This window comes from Seriola aureovittata, chromosome 11 (assembly GCF_021018895.1).
Source record: "Seriola aureovittata isolate HTS-2021-v1 ecotype China chromosome 11, ASM2101889v1, whole genome shotgun sequence".
Classification (NCBI taxonomy): Eukaryota; Metazoa; Chordata; class Actinopteri; order Carangiformes; family Carangidae; genus Seriola; species Seriola aureovittata.
In genome coordinates, this window is record NC_079374.1 from 1,462,971 (window position 1) to 1,481,305 (window position 18,335).

At 42.7% G+C, this 18,335-nt stretch overlaps 1 protein-coding gene across 2 annotated transcripts; it reads right to left on the reverse strand.

The window, feature by feature from the left end:
- Nucleotides 1–1,828: 1,828 nt before the first annotated feature.
- f5 (coagulation factor V) lies at nt 1,829–16,873 on the reverse strand. Of its 2 annotated transcripts, none has more exons than XM_056388496.1 (25): nt 16,655–16,873; nt 16,133–16,215; nt 15,393–15,515; nt 14,772–14,984; nt 14,508–14,669; nt 13,527–13,748; nt 13,283–13,448; nt 12,971–13,151; nt 12,234–12,330; nt 11,900–12,105; nt 10,622–10,769; nt 10,324–10,536; nt 7,809–9,882; nt 7,514–7,682; nt 6,475–6,711; nt 6,045–6,261; nt 5,775–5,954; nt 5,562–5,678; nt 5,044–5,115; nt 4,811–4,896; nt 4,573–4,728; nt 4,320–4,464; nt 3,743–3,894; nt 3,475–3,657; nt 1,829–3,385 (listed from the first exon to the last, which is right to left on the reverse strand). In XM_056388496.1, the coding sequence occupies exons 1-25, from the start codon at nt 16,813–16,815 to the stop codon at nt 3,239–3,241; spliced, it is 5,910 nt and encodes a 1,969-aa protein (XP_056244471.1). In that variant the 5' UTR covers nt 16,816–16,873; the 3' UTR covers nt 1,829–3,238. The 2 variants fall into 2 exon arrangements, with proteins under 2 accessions (XP_056244471.1, XP_056244470.1); XM_056388495.1 differs by having other exon boundaries at nt 5,038–5,115.
- Between the last annotated feature and the right edge of the window lie 1,462 nt (nt 16,874–18,335).

The following is an 18,335-nucleotide window of genomic DNA, read 5'->3' on the forward strand; positions in this document are numbered from 1 at the left end:
TAGGAATGGTAATCATATTTATTTCAGAATAGATTACATGGTCTGCACTTACATACACTCTAAAATATTTTTTAAATGACTGGCATAACCTAATTCAGATAAAGTGTAAAAACAATACATTTACAGAAAGTTTCATTAATATTTCTACAGAGAAAAACTGTTATTTTACAGATTTCTCCTAAATGATTCTGATCAAACACCATCAATAAAGTGACGCCACTAAAGTTTCTGCAGAGAAACTTTTTCCTAATAATAAAATTAAGTGTGAATCAATTAAATATTAACACAAGCTTAATACTGTAAAGTAAACCTTTTGTATTGGAAGACAAAGTAAAAAATACTGTGTAAAACAGATTAAAATCATCTCAAACTTCAACTTGCAGTATTTGTGTCAACATTGAAACTTTAAGTGTAAAGTAATGTTAAAACCTGTAGAAGCACAATCTAAATACAATATTTACTGATTCAGATTCAGATTAATTTTCTAACATTTCTCATAAAATATAATAAACTGAAGAAATGCAAATTAAACAGTTAAGTCTCTGTATGTAGTCTTTCAACTAAAGTGGGGTTGGAAACTTAATTACAAATAACATACACACCACTATTGACTTTATAAGTGTTTCTGGTTTAAAGCTTAAACCTGGTGATTTACTGTCACTCCTGCTTCTTCAGCATCATCATGATCTCACAGGTGATGTGCTGCTGTGGGTCCTTGGCCGTGTTAAATACAGACACACCAACAAATATCCAGTTATATCTCAGAGCTGTTACCTTTGAATATTTGACATGTTTCTTACTAATAACTTCCATGCTGTTGAGATCAGTAACTGCACACCATACTTCTTAGGGAGGCTTCTAGTACAGTGACGTCATCTACCCTCCACACATCAGTGTGAAACGATTGCACTTGTGTCGAAGAGATTTGTATTTGTTGAAAGTCTCCAGAGGTGAGATTCACTTCAGATATCACTGTTTCCTCTAATGAATATCAGATCTATATTAACACACACTGCTCTCTGATTATCTCTCAGCTGTCTTCTTGGACTGAACTCGGGCCCTGCAAACTGGGCCAGTGTTAGCCGCCTGGTGGAGGCCGTTTGCAACCAGCTCTGCGTCTTCACCCGGTGGCCACGTGGTCCAGAGGGACCGCGAGGACTCGCTGGTCATTCAGTCTCCAGGATTATGTGGCATCAGAGAGGCAGTGCTGGCCGGCTCCAGGTTGATGTCTCATGATGATCTCAGTCCAGTGTTCCCTCTCTTTTAGCTCTGTGTTTGGTCTCCACCAGCTCCTGAGGGAAATCTGTGTCTTCAGCTTCTTAATGCTGCACTATGTTCAGCAGCTGCTGTCGGACCGAGTCTCTGCTGTTTGTTGCTGAGGAGGTCGAGGACCTGAACCTCAAGAAACAGATGGAACTGACCCACCAGAACTGCAACCTGGAGCAAAAAGGTTGAGAAGGTGTTTAACAAATAAACCGGTGATTAAATTGTACTGAGTGTTTCTTCATATTTACCATCTGCCTCATGATGAATCTAACAGTCATTTTGGTGAATCAGTGTTTTCATTGTTATTAAAATTGGTAAGTTCATAAGAGAAATTAGAAAAGCACAAACTCTAGTATCTGTCTCTAGATCCTGTGTTGTCTCTGTTGAAGGACGGACACATTTAAACATTTCTATCATGTTTGTTGTTGATTAAAGCAACATAGAAAGTCTTTGATTAATTACAGATTCAGGAAAAACTTCAGTGTGTTGTGATTTCTACACTGTGCTGCTGCTGCTGTTAAAATTCATACCAGACACGCTCCATAAAAACCATCAGCAAAGCAAAGCTTCATAAGAAACTTTATTTCACATTAAAACTACATTAATTTCAACAATTTACAATCAACTGTAACTGACAAATTAAAAATAAAACAGTTGTGAATGAAGGTGCAGGTGAACTTCACTGTCACAAGACAAGTTGCATCATAAAGAGGTGGATAAATCTTATTTAGTAACAAGTATAAATTATAGTAGAGATGTAAAATAATCCTTCATAGCTCAGTGAGGACGGAGCAACAGTCTGACAGGTTGACTGTTGTGTGATAAACCATTGTCCTGCTTTCCTCCCAGTGCATGCTGGGATACATTCCAGTACTTCAAACTTTTTTTGTTTGAAGTTTGATGTGATGAGAAAAAGTTTGTTAAATTTCATCCAGAATAAAAAAAGTTTGAATGTAGAAGTCACATAAATGTAAAACTAATAAGATTTACCCTGAAATTACAGAGAAGATCTTTAAATTGTTCGTATGGACATTAACTTTTATAATAACAAGCTACATTTTTACTTACAGATAATTACTGTCATTTTACATAGATTTGTATGTAATTTAAGAAAGCAGAAAAAATACTGTATAAATAATACAGTATTTTTCTTTACAAAAATGGGAAATAAATGTAATTCATTATCATTGGCATAATGCTTAAAATACAAGTTTGGCTGTTAATTCACAGATGATTTCTGTCATTTTACAGACTTTTGTTCACAATTTAAAAAAGAGAAAATTACTGTTAGAAAACTTAGAGTTATTTTCCGTAAAATTAGGATTTCTTTTTACAGTGTATTTACATTCATTTACATTCATTTCTGATGAGAAAAATACTTCTGTGAGCTTAGAAATGCAACTAGTATTCCAAAAAACACACACAACTATTGACAAAAAGGCTCTTATAACTCACCTGCTGCTCTTAGTGACGAGCTGTAACACTTTTCTAAACAGGATATTCACCGACGTATGTATATGATTTGTATAGAGACAAAGGGCAAGCTCATTTGCAACGCCCGTCCCTAGACTGGCCTTAAACTGCTCTAAGAAATACATTTACTTGTAAAAGGCTGTAATATTATTTATTTAAAAAGATCATACCAGATCACAATCCATGATCTTGCTCATCATCTGCATTCTGTTTGCGCTCTGATTTTATTCTGAAAGTCCTGACAGGAAGTTGCGATTCCTCTCTTTCTGCTGCTTTGAAGCTTCTTTCAGGACTGATTGACTGAACTTATTTTCTTCATACGGCACATCGTATGTCCGCTCTGTCAGAGGCTTGTCAGGCAAGCAACAGAACCTTTGGACCTTCCTTTCCAGAACTTTTCAGACACTACACGTGTTTATTGTCTGGATGTAGATGTACGGTTGACCTGACGTGTGATAATATGGTTGTGTGTGTGTGTGTGTGTGTGTGTGTGTGTGCGTCACTCGAAGTCACAGCCCAGCAGCTCTATTCTCATGGTGATGGAGCCCATCCAGTTCCTGGGTACGATCCGGATGAAGCGTGAGAAGATGGGGGGGTAGATGTAGTTCTTCACATGGTCGTTGTTGTTTTTGTTTCCAGAGAACGTCTGGATGTGATGAGAGAGAGGGGACAGAGACATCGTTTAGACTCGCTCCTGCTCAGGGTTCGTGTAGTTACAGTTTCCATGTGACTCACCTTGAATGCGAAGTCCTCGTCGTCTGTGTACTGGGTCCAGTGGATCCCGTTGTTACTGTACTGCAAACTGTAGGAGATGACGTACAGCTCCTTCCCCAGAGACTTGGCCCCCTGCGTTACTATACCTGTGATCTTCTTGACTTGGGGCAGCTCCACCTGAAGCCACTGGTTCATGTCATTATACTGTGGAAGAGATGTCAGCCATTAATGAACCACTGGAGAGAGCTCTGTTCTCTAAATCCTGTCATGTCAGCACTGGAACTGGTACCTTAGCCTGCCAGGCGTTGATGGTGCCTTGTTTGTTGAGGCGTGCGAGGGAGGGTGTCCAGGGTCCAGAGTACCAGCTGGAGGCTGTGGAGCTGGCAGTGATGTGACGGTGTTCTATGAGTCCGCTCTCCATCCCCAGAGGCACCGAGCAGCCTGAGGCAGCGGAGAGGAAACTGTAAATGTTCTGTTGTTTCTGTTGCACACTATTATGGCACTTACGGTGCAGCCACTCAGTTAGAAGGTTTACGGTACTACCCAGTTTGCATTGCGATGGCAGTGGCCACAGTATTGTTATTTTTGCCTGAAGTTCCACTCAGTAAAATATGATAATACAAAGAAGAAGGTTGTCGTTATTGAGTTATCAGAAACATCACGGTCACAGGAACCCAGACGCAAGTACATACTGCATGTGCACATGAATGTTGGTGTCATTTGGGGGAAAATTTGTAAATCGGGAGAAAAATTCCCCCTTTCTTAAACCTGCCGCTTAGAATATCATGTGATTTGCAGAGTCTTGCAGTGAGACACATAAGTTCTGTGTCCGGTGAACGTGAGGTTGACGTGCAGTCACATCTTACCGTCGAGCTCGCAGCCGTAGAACTCCATGCGAACTGTGGCCTTGTTGTACCACTCGATGGGGTGGAGCCTGATGAACCGTCCAATCACAGGAGGGAAGAAGGTGTTTGTCTTCGTCTGATAGGCTTCCTGGTTCCCCGGGAACGCCTGGCGAAGGAGAGAGAGAGAGAAAACAGAGATCACACACTTCGCTCTTAGTTTGTAGCTGATTGCACCGATCACAGAGGTGATCAAACACCCCCACCCACCACCCACCTTCCAGAGGTCCCTGCTGTCGCCCTTATAGAAGATCCACTTCCGGCGGTCGGTGCTGTAGGAGATAAAGTACTTGAGCACATACTGGGACTGGAACATCTGCTTGGCTCCCTGAGTGGCCACCTGGCTGATCACAACTGGCCGCTGGAAGTCCACCTGTCCACAGGTAGTGGATTGTATTACACAACAAGTGCACATATCCAAATATATATGGAGTTATTACGACTACAATACACACCTGGATCCAGCTGCTGTTCTGATCTGTGCTCCACGCGTTGTATTTACCCTGATTATTCAGTCTGGCAAGATGAGGCTCCCAGTATCCTTCAAAGATGGAAACACTGTCAGTGCTCTGGTGACGTCTTTACCTACAGAGCTCTACTACAATAGTGGAGCAATAGTTTCATTGTGATTGCAGGAGGACTACAGTGTGTGTGTTGCCACAACAGGACAGGACGGACTTACGGCTACCTCTGGTGACGGAGGCTGTGATCTGGTCATCCTTCACACTGCCTGACTGTAGACCCAGTGGACGGGAGCACTCTGACAGGAGACGTGCAAGTAACATCTCAGTATTACAGCACAGCATAACAGTATGTCAGTGTAGTTAGAAAACTACAATCACCGCCTCATGGTCGTATCCCTCCGCCACTCAGACTAGTTCCAGGTAACATCCCTGTTTATCCAGAGTCAGAGAAAATATGAACCATCTGTGTGAAATTTTGTCGTAATTGCTGTGTGAAGTCTTTAGTTTGTGAGGTCACACTGACTTTTAATATTTGACCTTTGACCCCCAAAATTGAATCTGTTTGTCCTTGAGTCCTAATGGACATTTCTGCCAAATTTGAAGGAGTTCTGTCGAGGAGTTGCTGAGATATGGCGTATGGTTTTTTATGAAGTCCTGGTTGACATTTCTGCCAAATTTCAAATTAGAAATTTCGGCGTTACTGAGGCGCGGAGGAATAATCAACCTCTCTGACTGTTCGTACCGTTATCCAGAACCAGGAAGAGAGTCTGCATCCCCTTCTGCTGGTTGAAACCAACTTCTGTCTCCAGCTGCCACAGGCCGGGTCTGGACGGATACATATCCAGAGTAGCAAAGCCCCCTGCAACGGTAAATCAGCATCGTCAAACATCGGCAGCAGCTCGACCAAGAGAAGTTCATCTGAATTCACTTGACAAACAGACGTCGCGGCGCTAACCGGGCAGCAGCGGGTAGACCGCCTGTCTGTAGCTGTCGATCTTCTTGTCGAGGAACGTCTGGCCGTGGAAGTGGACGCTCTGAAAGTCTTCGGGAGCACCCATGTTGATGAGGTGCCAGCGCGCGAGCTGGTTGGTGTACATCCTCAGGCCCTTCAGGTTGTATATGATGCCGTTGATGGCTGGGGAAACAACAGGAGGATTTATTTTATAGTTCTGACACAACGATATATATCATCAACAGTCAATTTTGAATGTACATCATGCATTACAGTGGAACTTGAGGTTCTCCTTGAAGTTGGGGCCCAGAGTTCTCCTTTGCAGCTTCTTCTGAATCAGCTCGCGGTTCGTCTCGTAGTACCAGCTCTGCGACTCGTCAAAGGTCTTGAAAAGCAGCATGAACTCCCTCATGTTCTGCAGGTTTCTGCTCAGGGTGCCCTCTCGACACACCAGCAGAGGCCCGATCAACCCGGAGTGGATGTCCCTCTCCTGAGAGACGGAGCACAGACCAGGTTTAATGTTAGTTTTAAAAACCTCAGCACAAACATGTGATGTCTAGAATCTGGATGTATATATAACTTTCAGCCCATCCTTGTGTCCCACAGTGTCGATGTGGCCAGAGTCAGAGTTACTTTGTATATTATATTGTATATATTAATATATTATTTATATTTAGTTAAAAAATATCTACAAAGTACTCACGGGATTGACGCCTGAGTAGTAGGTCCACGTCCGACAGTCCTGGTCATCGGCCTGTGGCCCGGCGTTAATATCGACCTTCCATAAATACGTGAATGTGTGGTTGGGTTGAATGGCGTTGTCTAATTTGTACCAATACTTGGAGCCGTCTTCATAGGACAGACCCTCCGTCTGTTTGGCGTAGGAAACCCCGTTTGGGTGAATGGAGTACGGGCGGTTGGCGTTGTTCTTGAACACCACCTGCAGGTCAAGTAGACACGGTCACACACTTACTCATTTGCATGCTGGGAGTTGGATATAAAGATCAGTACAACTGTCAAGATTAGGCCGGTGGCTGGTTAGCTTAGCTTAGCATAAAGACCGGAAACGTCATGTCTAGCCCTGCATCTGGTCTTTTCACACACTTCCTGTTTTATTTTGATATCACCAACCAACTCTCCTCTCGTTTCAGTTTCACTTCCTGCCCTCCCTCGTTTCCCGCCGTTGTGATTGTCTGCCCACGCCCTGATGTGTTGCACCTGTGTCCTGTTGTCTCCCCTCTCCTGGTTTAGTCAGTCCTCCCTTGTTGCCAGTATGTCTTCGTCTCTCGTGTCAGGTGTTCCAGCTGTCTCTCCTCGTGTAGTGATTTTCTAGTGTATGACCACTGTTCTGTTTTTGACCTCGCTTCAATCTACCCCTTTTTGGATTTGTTTGATTACCTGTGTACCAAACCTTTGCCAGTTAAGACTTGTCGGATCCTCGCCTGTGTCAGAGTTGTGCTTTTAAGTCCTCATCTTGTGGTTTCAGTGCATGACACCGGGAGTTAGGGCTAAGATATAGTCTGGCACAGAACCGCCATGAATCACTCAATAACTGAGCTTTAGAGAAAGACTGTTCTACATTTGGACCAGTTGTGGTCCTGTTTTCAGTCTTTGTGCTACGCTAAACTAACCAGCTGCTGCCTTTCATTTAACATACAGACATAAAGCAACTATTCATTTTCTCTTTAACTTACACATTTAAATACAAAATTAACATAAAAATGAAAAGGTATCAGTCTTACCATGATGCTCTGTCCAACCTCTGCTTTGATGACGGGTCCCAGGATGCCGAGATGCTCTTCCATCTCTCCGCGGATGTCAGGTGTTCTGAAGTTACTGTCCACGTAACTCCGGAAAATCACCTTGGTGAACTTAGTTTCTCTGCTGTTTGGTATCGACTTGTCTTGCCTCCTGTGGTGGTGACACATCCTTATTTTTAGCTTTTTAAGTGTATGGATGTTGTACAGGTTTCCCATAACCCTGAATGGTCTTTACAAACATCACACGAGCATCTCTTACTTCAACCTCTGAGCTTACCTCTGTCCGTAGCCGCCATAGTCCCACTTGACCTCCTCTGCAGCGATGAAATACAACTTTACATTCGGGCCTGAGAATTTTAAGTAGTACTTGGTGTTGTCATCCAGCTGGAGATTCTTGATGTCTTCATGACTGCTGTAGGGATCTTTGAAGGACACATACTCATATTCATCTTCACGCACGTCCTGCTCGTTCAGCCCTAGATGGTCTGGCTCGTTCCCAGGAACATAGAGCTCGTAGTCACTGAAGTCAGGCCGGGGGAGGCCGATGACCACAGGCATGTTGATGAGCTCCTCCTCATCAGAGAAAGGCTGTGGTGCGTTGGGTCGTGACCCGCGCGGCGTCATGGCTGGATTGAATCCACGGGGAGAGAACGCTAAACTGTTCGGTAAACCGCTCCTGATCACCGGCTTGTATTCCTTCCTCTTCTTTGTTTTCATGCCTTCGCCCCTCTGGGGCCTCTGTCGGAAGGTCACTTTCTTCTTCTTCTTCTTTGGTGTTGGCGTCGTTTGAGGGGTCTCTTTCTCAAAATATTTCAACATGTAGTCAGGAATATCCATGGGCTCCACCTGGTGCGTTCCCTCATACGTCCAGTTGTGGCCCTGTGTTTTAACAGAGGTGGTTTTAATCACCTCTGTGTTGTTTTCTTTAAGGTAGATAAACACTTCTTCGCTGCTCTCGGAGGCACTTAGCACCTCATAACTTCCCACTGCACCACTGGAGGGGGACACGTTATCTGGAACCACGGTCTCATTGGGGGAATGTTCTGCAGAAGACGTTTGGTTCAACTCACCAACAACAGCCGTGATGTTCTCCCTACTCCCCGAACGAACCTCCCCCGATGCATTTGATGTATCTGGATGTTTGATATTCACTGTGCCATTTTGTAAAGGCTCAGTTTCAAGCAAAATCTGTGTCACATTTTCAGAAGAATCCGTTTGAAGTCCATGCGCCAGCTCTGCTACTGCGCCATCGTCACTGGGTTTGTCGCCAGCGCCATCCGCTGAAACAGACGGCGAATGGTTTGTTGCGTCCGCTGACACGTTAACGCGGTTCGTCGCTGTGTTATTCTCATCTTCACTTTGCGACAGATTGATAACAGACACTTGGTGGTCTGGTGCGCCATGGAGACTGTTGCTCCCGGAAGTGGACAGAGGCACAGAGTAAGAGAAGACATCCCCTCTGGTGAGTCTCTCCTCTGAGTCCTCTGCCGGGACCAAAGTGGTCTGGTTAGTACCGGTCAGGGTGTCGTTAATTCTTTCAGTCTCCAAGAGGGAACTAACATTTCCAGGTAATGATACGGTAAGATTGGTAGTTTCTTGTAATGTTACCGTCAGATTGGTAATCTCTGTAGATACATTTCCAGCCACTGATGACGCCGTACCGTTGTGAATTGTTGTGTTGTTCGTGTCGGAAACAGCATCACTATCACGATCTGAGATGGCTAGAGAGTCGCTGCTATTTGTAGTTGCACTGTCATTCTTTAGTAAATCACTGGGGCTATAAAAGACGGTTGAGTTCTCTGTTTTAGACGTGGAATTGCCAAACACTGACGCATCACTTGTGTTCTGTATATGTGTTGTATTCTCACTGATGCTTTGGTTCAGCAAATGGACCGCTGTTAGGTTTACTCCATCAACCTCTGTCCGATTTAGAAATAATGTCTGATTGAGTGTATTTGGCTGTGGAAGGGAGGTGTCGTTGTAACTCTTTGTCTCTGTGAAAGTAAAGGTGTCGTTCGTATCTCCGCCAGGCACATCATAGTCGAGGAAAGAGAGATCCAGCTGCTCCACATTTGAATCCTTAGTTTGGTTCTTCAGAGACCTGAGACCTAATTCGTCTGCAAACGAATCTGTGTAATCATCCATCCCTTCGGTTTCTTTTACGTTTTCTAAGGGTTCCGGTATCTCCTCTTCCTTCTTGAGCTCATCCAAACTGGGAGGCTTCCACTCACTAAATTCTTTATCATCATAGTACTCATACTGGGAGTCACGGAAGCACTCGACATCCCGAAACTTCACGCGCATTCCTTTGGTTGTCTCATGGGAATTCAGGGAAGCCAGGAGCCAGATACCTGGTGCGAGAGAAAAGTCGTCCATGAAAGATTAAAAAAAAAAAAAAAAAAACATGAAAAAGTTTCACATGGTGGCGTCAACTATCAACAGAACAGAGAGGTTCAGAAGATCCTTTGTTCCCACTGCCATCGGGCTAGACTACCCCTCAGCCAAAGGAAGTGGACTAATTTTATTATTATTTATTATTAACTGTTATTATTATTATTATTATTACTACCAATAAAAACTACTGGACACATAAATATCCCCTAGCGGATAAATAAAGTATCTATCTATCTAGTCTGTGTGGACTCATGGATATCACGCTGTATAAAATATGTACACTATATTGTTTCTACTGCCATAATATTTTTTCAGGTTAAATGAATCTTGAGAATACTTGGATAGACAGTACTCATAAACATGACATGACATAAAAAGGTATCGTGAGCGTGACTGACCAATGTTGGCCATGTTCATAGTGATGGTTTCTCCGGTCATGGGGTAGAGGCTGAGAAAGTCCTCCGTCCGCTTATTCAGTTCGAACATGTGGCCATAGAACGTGGCTGTCTGGATGTAGTCCTGCGCTCCGATGCTAGACACGTGCCACGTTGCAACCTCACCGTTGCAGAAGCCCAGGAGCGGGCCGCCCTCAAACACGTAACCGTTAATCGCTGTGAGGACACGGACATGAATATTAGTCGTCCGATTTCACGATGAGCTTTTTGTTAGCTTCAGTCTGATTATTGCAAAACTTACTGTGCATGACGTTGGACTTATAAAAGTCAGAGTCTTCCTTGTTGACTTTGGTTCGATCAGTATAGCGGCCAATGTTGTGATCCAGGTACCAGCTCTTGTTTTCATCAAACACAGCAAACATGGCGTGCTGCTCCTTGTCTGCTTTCAGCTGTACAAACAAAAACCTTTATTTATCCATTTACATGAATCCACTTACATTTATAGAACATTTCTGCTGATTAAATTTGATTCTTTGTGTCTCAACATACTGAACCTAGCACTGGAGGAATGTGCACATTTGACTATGACATTAACAAATCAATAGTCTTTAAAGTGTAATACAGAATCAATATAGTTAGCAAACTTTAGTTTTATAGCCTTGTGAAACATTTTGCTCCTCTTTCATCAGGTTACAAAACCATTAAATGTCAATCATCATAGATGCAACAAGACATCGCTCATTAGCACAAAACTGTAGAAAACAGAAATAAATAACATTAAAAAATAACGTAAATAACAAATAAACTTTATGTTAATCTACAAATGCAACAATGTTGTAATTATAACCAACTCACCAATAAATAACCAACAAACTTATTATTAGTTGTTATTCATGTTGATTTCATGTTGCTCTCTACAGCCATGCTAGCAGCTCACAGCATGCTAACATGCTTATGCTAACATGCTCATGCTAACATGGTGATGTTAAGTGTGTCAACATGCTAACATTTGCTTATAGCACTAAAATGGTGCTAATAAGCAAATGTGTCCTAAGTTTCCCACCTGATCTTATGTATTTAAATATATTTATTTTTATTTATTCAAATTTTTATTGTTTTAAATACTATTTTAACGTCATCTTAATGTTATATTTTTAATTTATTATCTATTTTTTATAGAAATAAACTAGCCTTGCCTTAAACACAATATACAGCTGAGGTTGTTGGGAACATCGTGAGTTTTGCACCGATACATTCAGTGATGAACCAAACCAAAGTCTCTGAGAAATTAAAGGTATGACCTGATGATGGCGCTAGATAAAAAGTCACTAAACTTATTACAGTTCATCCTCTGGGGAACAGGAATATCTAAAGCAAATTTCATGGCATTTCGATCCATAGTTGTTGGGACATTTCACTCCAAACTACAAATGTCAGCCTCGTGGTGATAGAGGAAAGGTCAGGGGATCATCCTCTGAGGATCATGATGCATCAAATAGTTATTGAGATATTTCAGCCTGGACCAACCGACCAATCAACAGACTGACGTTGCCTTCCCGTGAACCGTGGCGCTCTTTACCTGCACGTTCCTGACGTTGAGGGACTGACTCTTGCAGATGAGGATGGGTCCAATCAGTCCCGAGGCGATGTCCCGTGTCGTGTCCACCGCACTGTGGTACATCCGTGTCAGACACCGGGGGTCTCCGGGCAAAGGCTCATCCTCCTCGACCACTCTCCAGACATAGGTGTGTGTCTCACCTGGCTGAACACCATGAGAGTGGTTTCCTGGCAACCACACCACAAAGCGCCCCATCAGATATATTGAAACCATTTCATATGATCAAACCAGAGTGGACAGTCCAGCTTACAAAGTGTTGAATCCATCAGTTTTATGGTGAGGACAGACTCAGTACCTCCTGCTGGGTAGTTGACTCCCTCGTCTGACTTCTCTATTGTCAGTCCATGTGGATAGATGCTGTAGGGCCTGGACGCCATGTTCTTAAAAACAATCTGTGAAAGGACGGGAGGACGTGTGAGGACACACTGCGTGCAAACAATGTTAAATGATGCTCTGTGATCACAGCCATTTATCTGAAACACTAGGATTGTGAGGTTAAAGTGCCGAATTTACAGCTTTAACTCGATAGTGATCGTATCCACAGCAGATGAACAGCGTGGAGATAAAGCAGCAACCTCCAGACTGAAACATGAAGCAGCAACACTGGAGAACCAGAAGCTGCAGTTCCTCTAATGACCACTAGAGTCTGGCTCCAACAGTGAGGCCGTCCCCATAGACTCCCATGTTAAAATGTCTTTACAGCAGAAAATAGTCAGTTAGTGGAGCCTAGAGCTTTCAGCCTCTGTGCTGCCCCCTGCTGGAACCAGCTCCCAGTGGATCAAATCAGATCTGCCCAAACTTTAAGTGACTTTAAAAGAAGCTAAGAACTGCTCTGTTCTCCACTGACATCTTGTAATCATGCACTTTTATTAGGTATTATCTGTCTTATTAGGCTTTTTACTTCTATTTTCATGCTTCTTTTATTTCTGTTAAGCACATTTACAGACACACTGTGTTGTAATGTTAATCACTTTGAATTTTAATTTTGCCATCCAACTGATTGGATTTTTTAAAAAACGAACGCGCTCTCACCTTGATGACGTCTCTGATCTGCGCTCTGATCACCGGGCCCAGGATGCCGCGCTCATTCTTCCTCTTCTTGTCGTCCACCCGCTCGGTGAACGACTCGTTGATGTACTGAGAGTACACCACCTTCTTGTACTTCTGACCGATCCGTGTCGGAGACTGTTTCAAGTACTGGAGCTTGAAGTCCCTGCACAAAAAAAGATAAGAGGTTTGACACATGGACATAAGAAGACACGGTGTGTCCAGTCTCTTCAGCATGAATTAGGAAGCACGTGTGGTGCCACAGAGGGACGTCTGATTGGTTTGCATGCTGCTTACTCATCCACATGTTCCTGCACAGTGGGCGCATAGTCCCACACGATCTCCTCAGCTGCGATGAAGTATGTCCACTCCGTGCTCTGCTGTTTCTGCTTGATAGTCATCCGTCGCAGCGGCGCTTCGAAGCCACCGCACTTCTCCACATCCACGAAGCCGTGCATCCCGGCTGCAGCGGGACAAGCATTTTAAATGTGGTCACGTGGGTAAAGTCCGCGGTGGATGGATGACGCAGAGGAACACTTACCGGCCATGTGCTTGTTGGTGTGCGAGGAGAGCAGCCAGCGGCCCGCGTAGAGAGCCACCATGCTGGCGGTGGCGGTGGAGCCGCTGATCAGCCCCACGGTCGACACTTTATGTCCGGTCTGCTGCAGCACCTGCCCGTGCATGTGCACGGAGAACACCTCCGGCTGTGAGCTCATGCCCAGCAGGTGCAGGCTCACAGAGGCATGAGCACACACTCTGACATCTGGACACAGAAGAAGAAGAAACCATCCGTCTCTTTGTGTGTTCTAACTTTGGATTGTTTTTGTTTATGCGGGACATCTGGGGTCTCCCATCCACCATACATCTGTACATATCAGCAGGAGCACAGTACTGTACCACATCACAAGCAAAGTTCCTCTGTTCCACAGAGAAATGCACACAGCCTGTATTCAGAAACTGAGCCTTAAAACCAGCCGTCAGGACTTCTGGAACTTTGTGATGTCACAACAAAGCAGTCACCAAGCCCCGCCCACCTGGACCCACCATCCAAACCTTGCAGGATTTGGTTTCTCTGAGTGTTTTGAATCATCAACACTGTTGTTATGGTTACTTGCTGTTTAACATACTTGGCGTCCTGACTCAGAACAGAGGTTTAACTATTAACCAGAACTGAATCTGAGGTGTCACATGTTCACCTGCCAGGAAGCAAGTCTTCTCCATGATGTACTTTTTATGTTCTAGATCCAAACGGTGCGACAGTGATGTCAACAACAACAATAATCTACTGTCTAATAATCCAACAAACATTATAATTCAACATGATTCGTAGATAAATATTATAGAGTAAGAAATAAAGTCAAAAATTTGTTTCCCTCTGAAATATAGTTGAGGAAATGTTGCGGAAAATAGAAAAAGTTGATGATGACGTGGGAGAAACTCAAAGTTTTCCTTCGATGTAATGAGGATACCAAGGATCAGCTGGCTGACAGAGTTTGTCTGACTGTCTACGTGTCGGACTGACCAGGTAGCGATCCCTTTGTGTATCCGTTGATGGTGTACTTGACGGTGTCGTCTGAGGCGTGGTCGCTCGGTTTGTACTTGCTCTCCTTCTCGTCAAACACCCCAAACAGGAAGACGTACTCCTGGTGGACGCCGATCTGCCTCCCCGACTCATCCAGACTTTCTGGGAACAAAAGGGAGAGACAGAGAGAGAGAGAAATGAACAGTTTGTGCTTCTCCCCTCCGTTAAACCAAAGTGGAGACAGGGCCAGGTTTTACTGCTCACTGGGCTTGCAGATGAGCAGAGCCCCGATGAGGCCTGAGTTGTAGTCCTCCACGACCCTCTGGTGGGAGATGTAGGTGTAGGTGAGACAGGTGGGGTCAGCTGGCTGTGGAGAAACCTCTGACGTCACCTCCCAGTAGTAAACGTGCTCCCCGTTCGGGTGCACGACGTCATCCTCTTTCTCCTTCTGCGACGTGTTGTCGAAGTAGTTGGCTCCTGCAAGAAAAATACATTCAGTTTGAATAAGAGCAAAAAGGAAAAGGTGAAATGAATTAAATACAGTTGCTGTGCAGGGGTCTGAGGAGATTATTGACTTCCTTCAAATAATATTTTGCTTAAATCCCAAACTTAATGAAGATTTAATGAAGAGCTTCCTGTGAGCTTCCTTTCATTTTTAAAACCTTTGGACTTCAGTACTTTGATAATCTGCCTGTCCTGGTTAATATTTTAGAAAAAGACAAACAGAGTTGTTTGTTGTGTTGGCCAATCTTGTGTAATTATTAGAATGAGTAACGTCCTGATCACACACTGTGACCCGAGCAGACACACTGTGAGTTACTGCTCCTCTTTAGGTTTTCCACAGCTGTCAGTCAGACGGGAATCGTCTGGGTTACCGTCACCCACCCTCCGACTGTTTCCCGTAAGCGACCCCGTGTGGGTGAATGCTGTGCGCTCCGGTCGCCATGTTTCTGAAAGTGACGACAATCGTGTCGCCCTCCTCGGCCCTCAGCGTGGGTCCGAGCAGACCTGTGGAGAAACAACAGAACAAGCAACGACAGTTCACCATGACTCGTCTCTGTCTCTGTCTTATTACTGATTCACTGACCAGCAAATACAGTGTAATCACTTTAATCTGCCTCATACATATATATGTTTAATCTTCCTGGTAATACTTTATGTGTTTCCACAGAAAGGAGTTTATATTTCTTTGGTGCTAGTCAGAGGGAAAATATTCAGCTTGGACAGATGTTGAGTTCTTGATGATTTATGAGTGTTTGTAAGAATCAAAGAAAGTTAGTGATAAAACTGACAGCTGTTTATTTATGTCATACTGTGCAGGTACAGGTAGGTCAGCTTTAATATCTCAACACAGTCCAGGCCAAATATCACCATATATGATATTATTGTTTTATATATTTCAGGTTTAAGTGATGCTGCCACTAAACAGCAGTTCAAAGTTTTATTTATCACATATTAAGGTTGAATGTTCAGTAAGAAAAGCAGTGAAATGAGGGTCAGGAAAACTGATGTGATGTACAAACTGATTTCTTTCTGGGAAATTACTGTGAAATTGATGTGAAGTGAACTGGAAGACAGGAAGTGGATTTCTTCATAATTAGAGCCAGACAGACGGATGAGTTTACCTAACCAGGAGGGATGAGTCTTAGCCTGTCTGAAGTCTTCCTCATACTCCCGAAAGACCACTTTCTTATAGGTGGGACCAGATCTACGCAGAGGTGGAAAAACACACCACATGAATCAGCGCACAAGAAAAACAAATGTGCAGAGAACTGAAAATAAACAAGATACGAAGATATGAAGACACAAGTTTTCTTCTGCATTAATACTGCAAACATGGTTGACCTAGCATGTGTCTTAATATATATATATATATATATATATTATATATATATATATATTATATATATATATATATATATATACGTGTGTGTGTGTGTGTGTGTGTGTGTGTGTGTGTCGTAGATAACAGTAACAAGCTGACAAAGAAATGAAACAAAGATAAACTGGACTCTTTTTACTGGTTTATTCTTTAAAATAAATACATAATAATATCACAAAAATACAATATAAAATAACAAAAATTGCAAACATTACACAAAAATAGTGTTTATGTAATTCTTATGATTTAATATCAAGGGTCCCACCTGTGTGTGTCATTGCCAGAGTACTTCCAGTCTATCTCGACAGCAGCGATGTAGTAGTGTCTCTTCCTGGGTTGGTGCTGGTCCGCGTTGACATGGAGGACAGTCAGGAGAACCAGGACGGGCAGGAGACGCCGAGCTCCGGCCCAGACACAGAGCCTCATGTCTGGGATCAATCCTCCAGGTGAAACTGGTCTGTTCAGCAAGTGAAGAAGCTGTGATCTGACAGAGAGGTCCGCTCTGTGCTTTATCTGTCACTGACACACACACACACACACACACACACACACACACACACACACACACACACACACACACACACACACACACACACACACACACACGTTTAAACATTATGTCCCAGGGCAATGAACTGTGTCTCTGCACATTTTTTTTCCTCTGTTGAAATGAAAACCTCATGTGTTTTGCTGTGAATCATCCGCTCATTCCTTCAGCTCTCAAAACCAGTGTCGAAGATTACACGGTAAATTTCTCTGACCTCAAAATGTCCCAGAACCGTAAAGACAAAAACACGTCATAATTCAAGCGTAAAACATTAATGTGTGTGTAACAGACGGAGACGACGCCCGTCCCAAACTCAGTTTATTTATGTTTGTGGGGGAGAAAATGTCAAAAGATGTGTATTTGTGTCATAAATTGTTTTTCATTTTTAATCATTATAACTGTATTGTACCTAAACAAAATAATTATTAACTTTTCCACCCGTTGATAAATAAATGAGCTGGACACGCTCCATTCAGCCTTATCCAAGACATAATTAAATATGGAGCGGTGATTGATTCATGAAGAAATAACAGTGTCATTCGTCTGATTTAGACTTCTGGGTAATATGTGTGGACACATACAAAACAATTCAATGAAACATGAAAACTAATCAGAAAACATAACAACAGTAGAGAAAACATGACGTTACAGAACATGACGCACCGCAGCAAAGATAACTACATTTAAGGAAACATATTATATTAATAATAAATACAACTAAAACCACTGACAGTTTCATTATTAGCATGTACAACCTTTTAAATGCAAATACATCATTTCCAATGATGTATTTTTCCCCTCAGGGCCACCGTATCAGCCTGTCCGATCTGTAAAGCACTAACCTGTGGCAAAGGTGTGGTCATTTTGTGTCTCTTTGTTGTTATTTTACATCTATTTGTTGTTATTTTGTGTCTCTTTGTTGTTATTTTACATCTATTTGTTGTCATTTTGTGTCTCTTTGTTGTTATTTTGTGTCTCTTTGTTGTTATTTTACATCTCTTTGTTGTTATTTTGTGTCTCTTTGTTGTTATTTTGTGTGTCTTTGTTGTTATTTTGTCTCTTTGTTGTTATTTTGTGTCTCTTTGTTGTTATTTTGTGTCTCTTTGTTGTTATTTTGTGTGTCTTTGTTGTTATTTTGTCTCTTTGTTGTTATTTAGTGTCTCTTTGTTGTTATTTAGTGTCTTTTTGTTGTTATTTTGTGTCTCTTTGTTGTTATTTTGAGTCTCTTTGTTGTTATTTTGTCTCTTTGTTGTTATTTAGTGTCTCTTTGTTGTTATTTTGTGTCTCTTTGTTGTTATTTTGTGTGTCTTTGTTGTTATTTTGTGTCTCTTTGTTGTTATTTTGTGTCTCTTTGTTGTTATTTTGTGTCTCTTTGTTGTTATTTTGTCTCTTTGTTGTT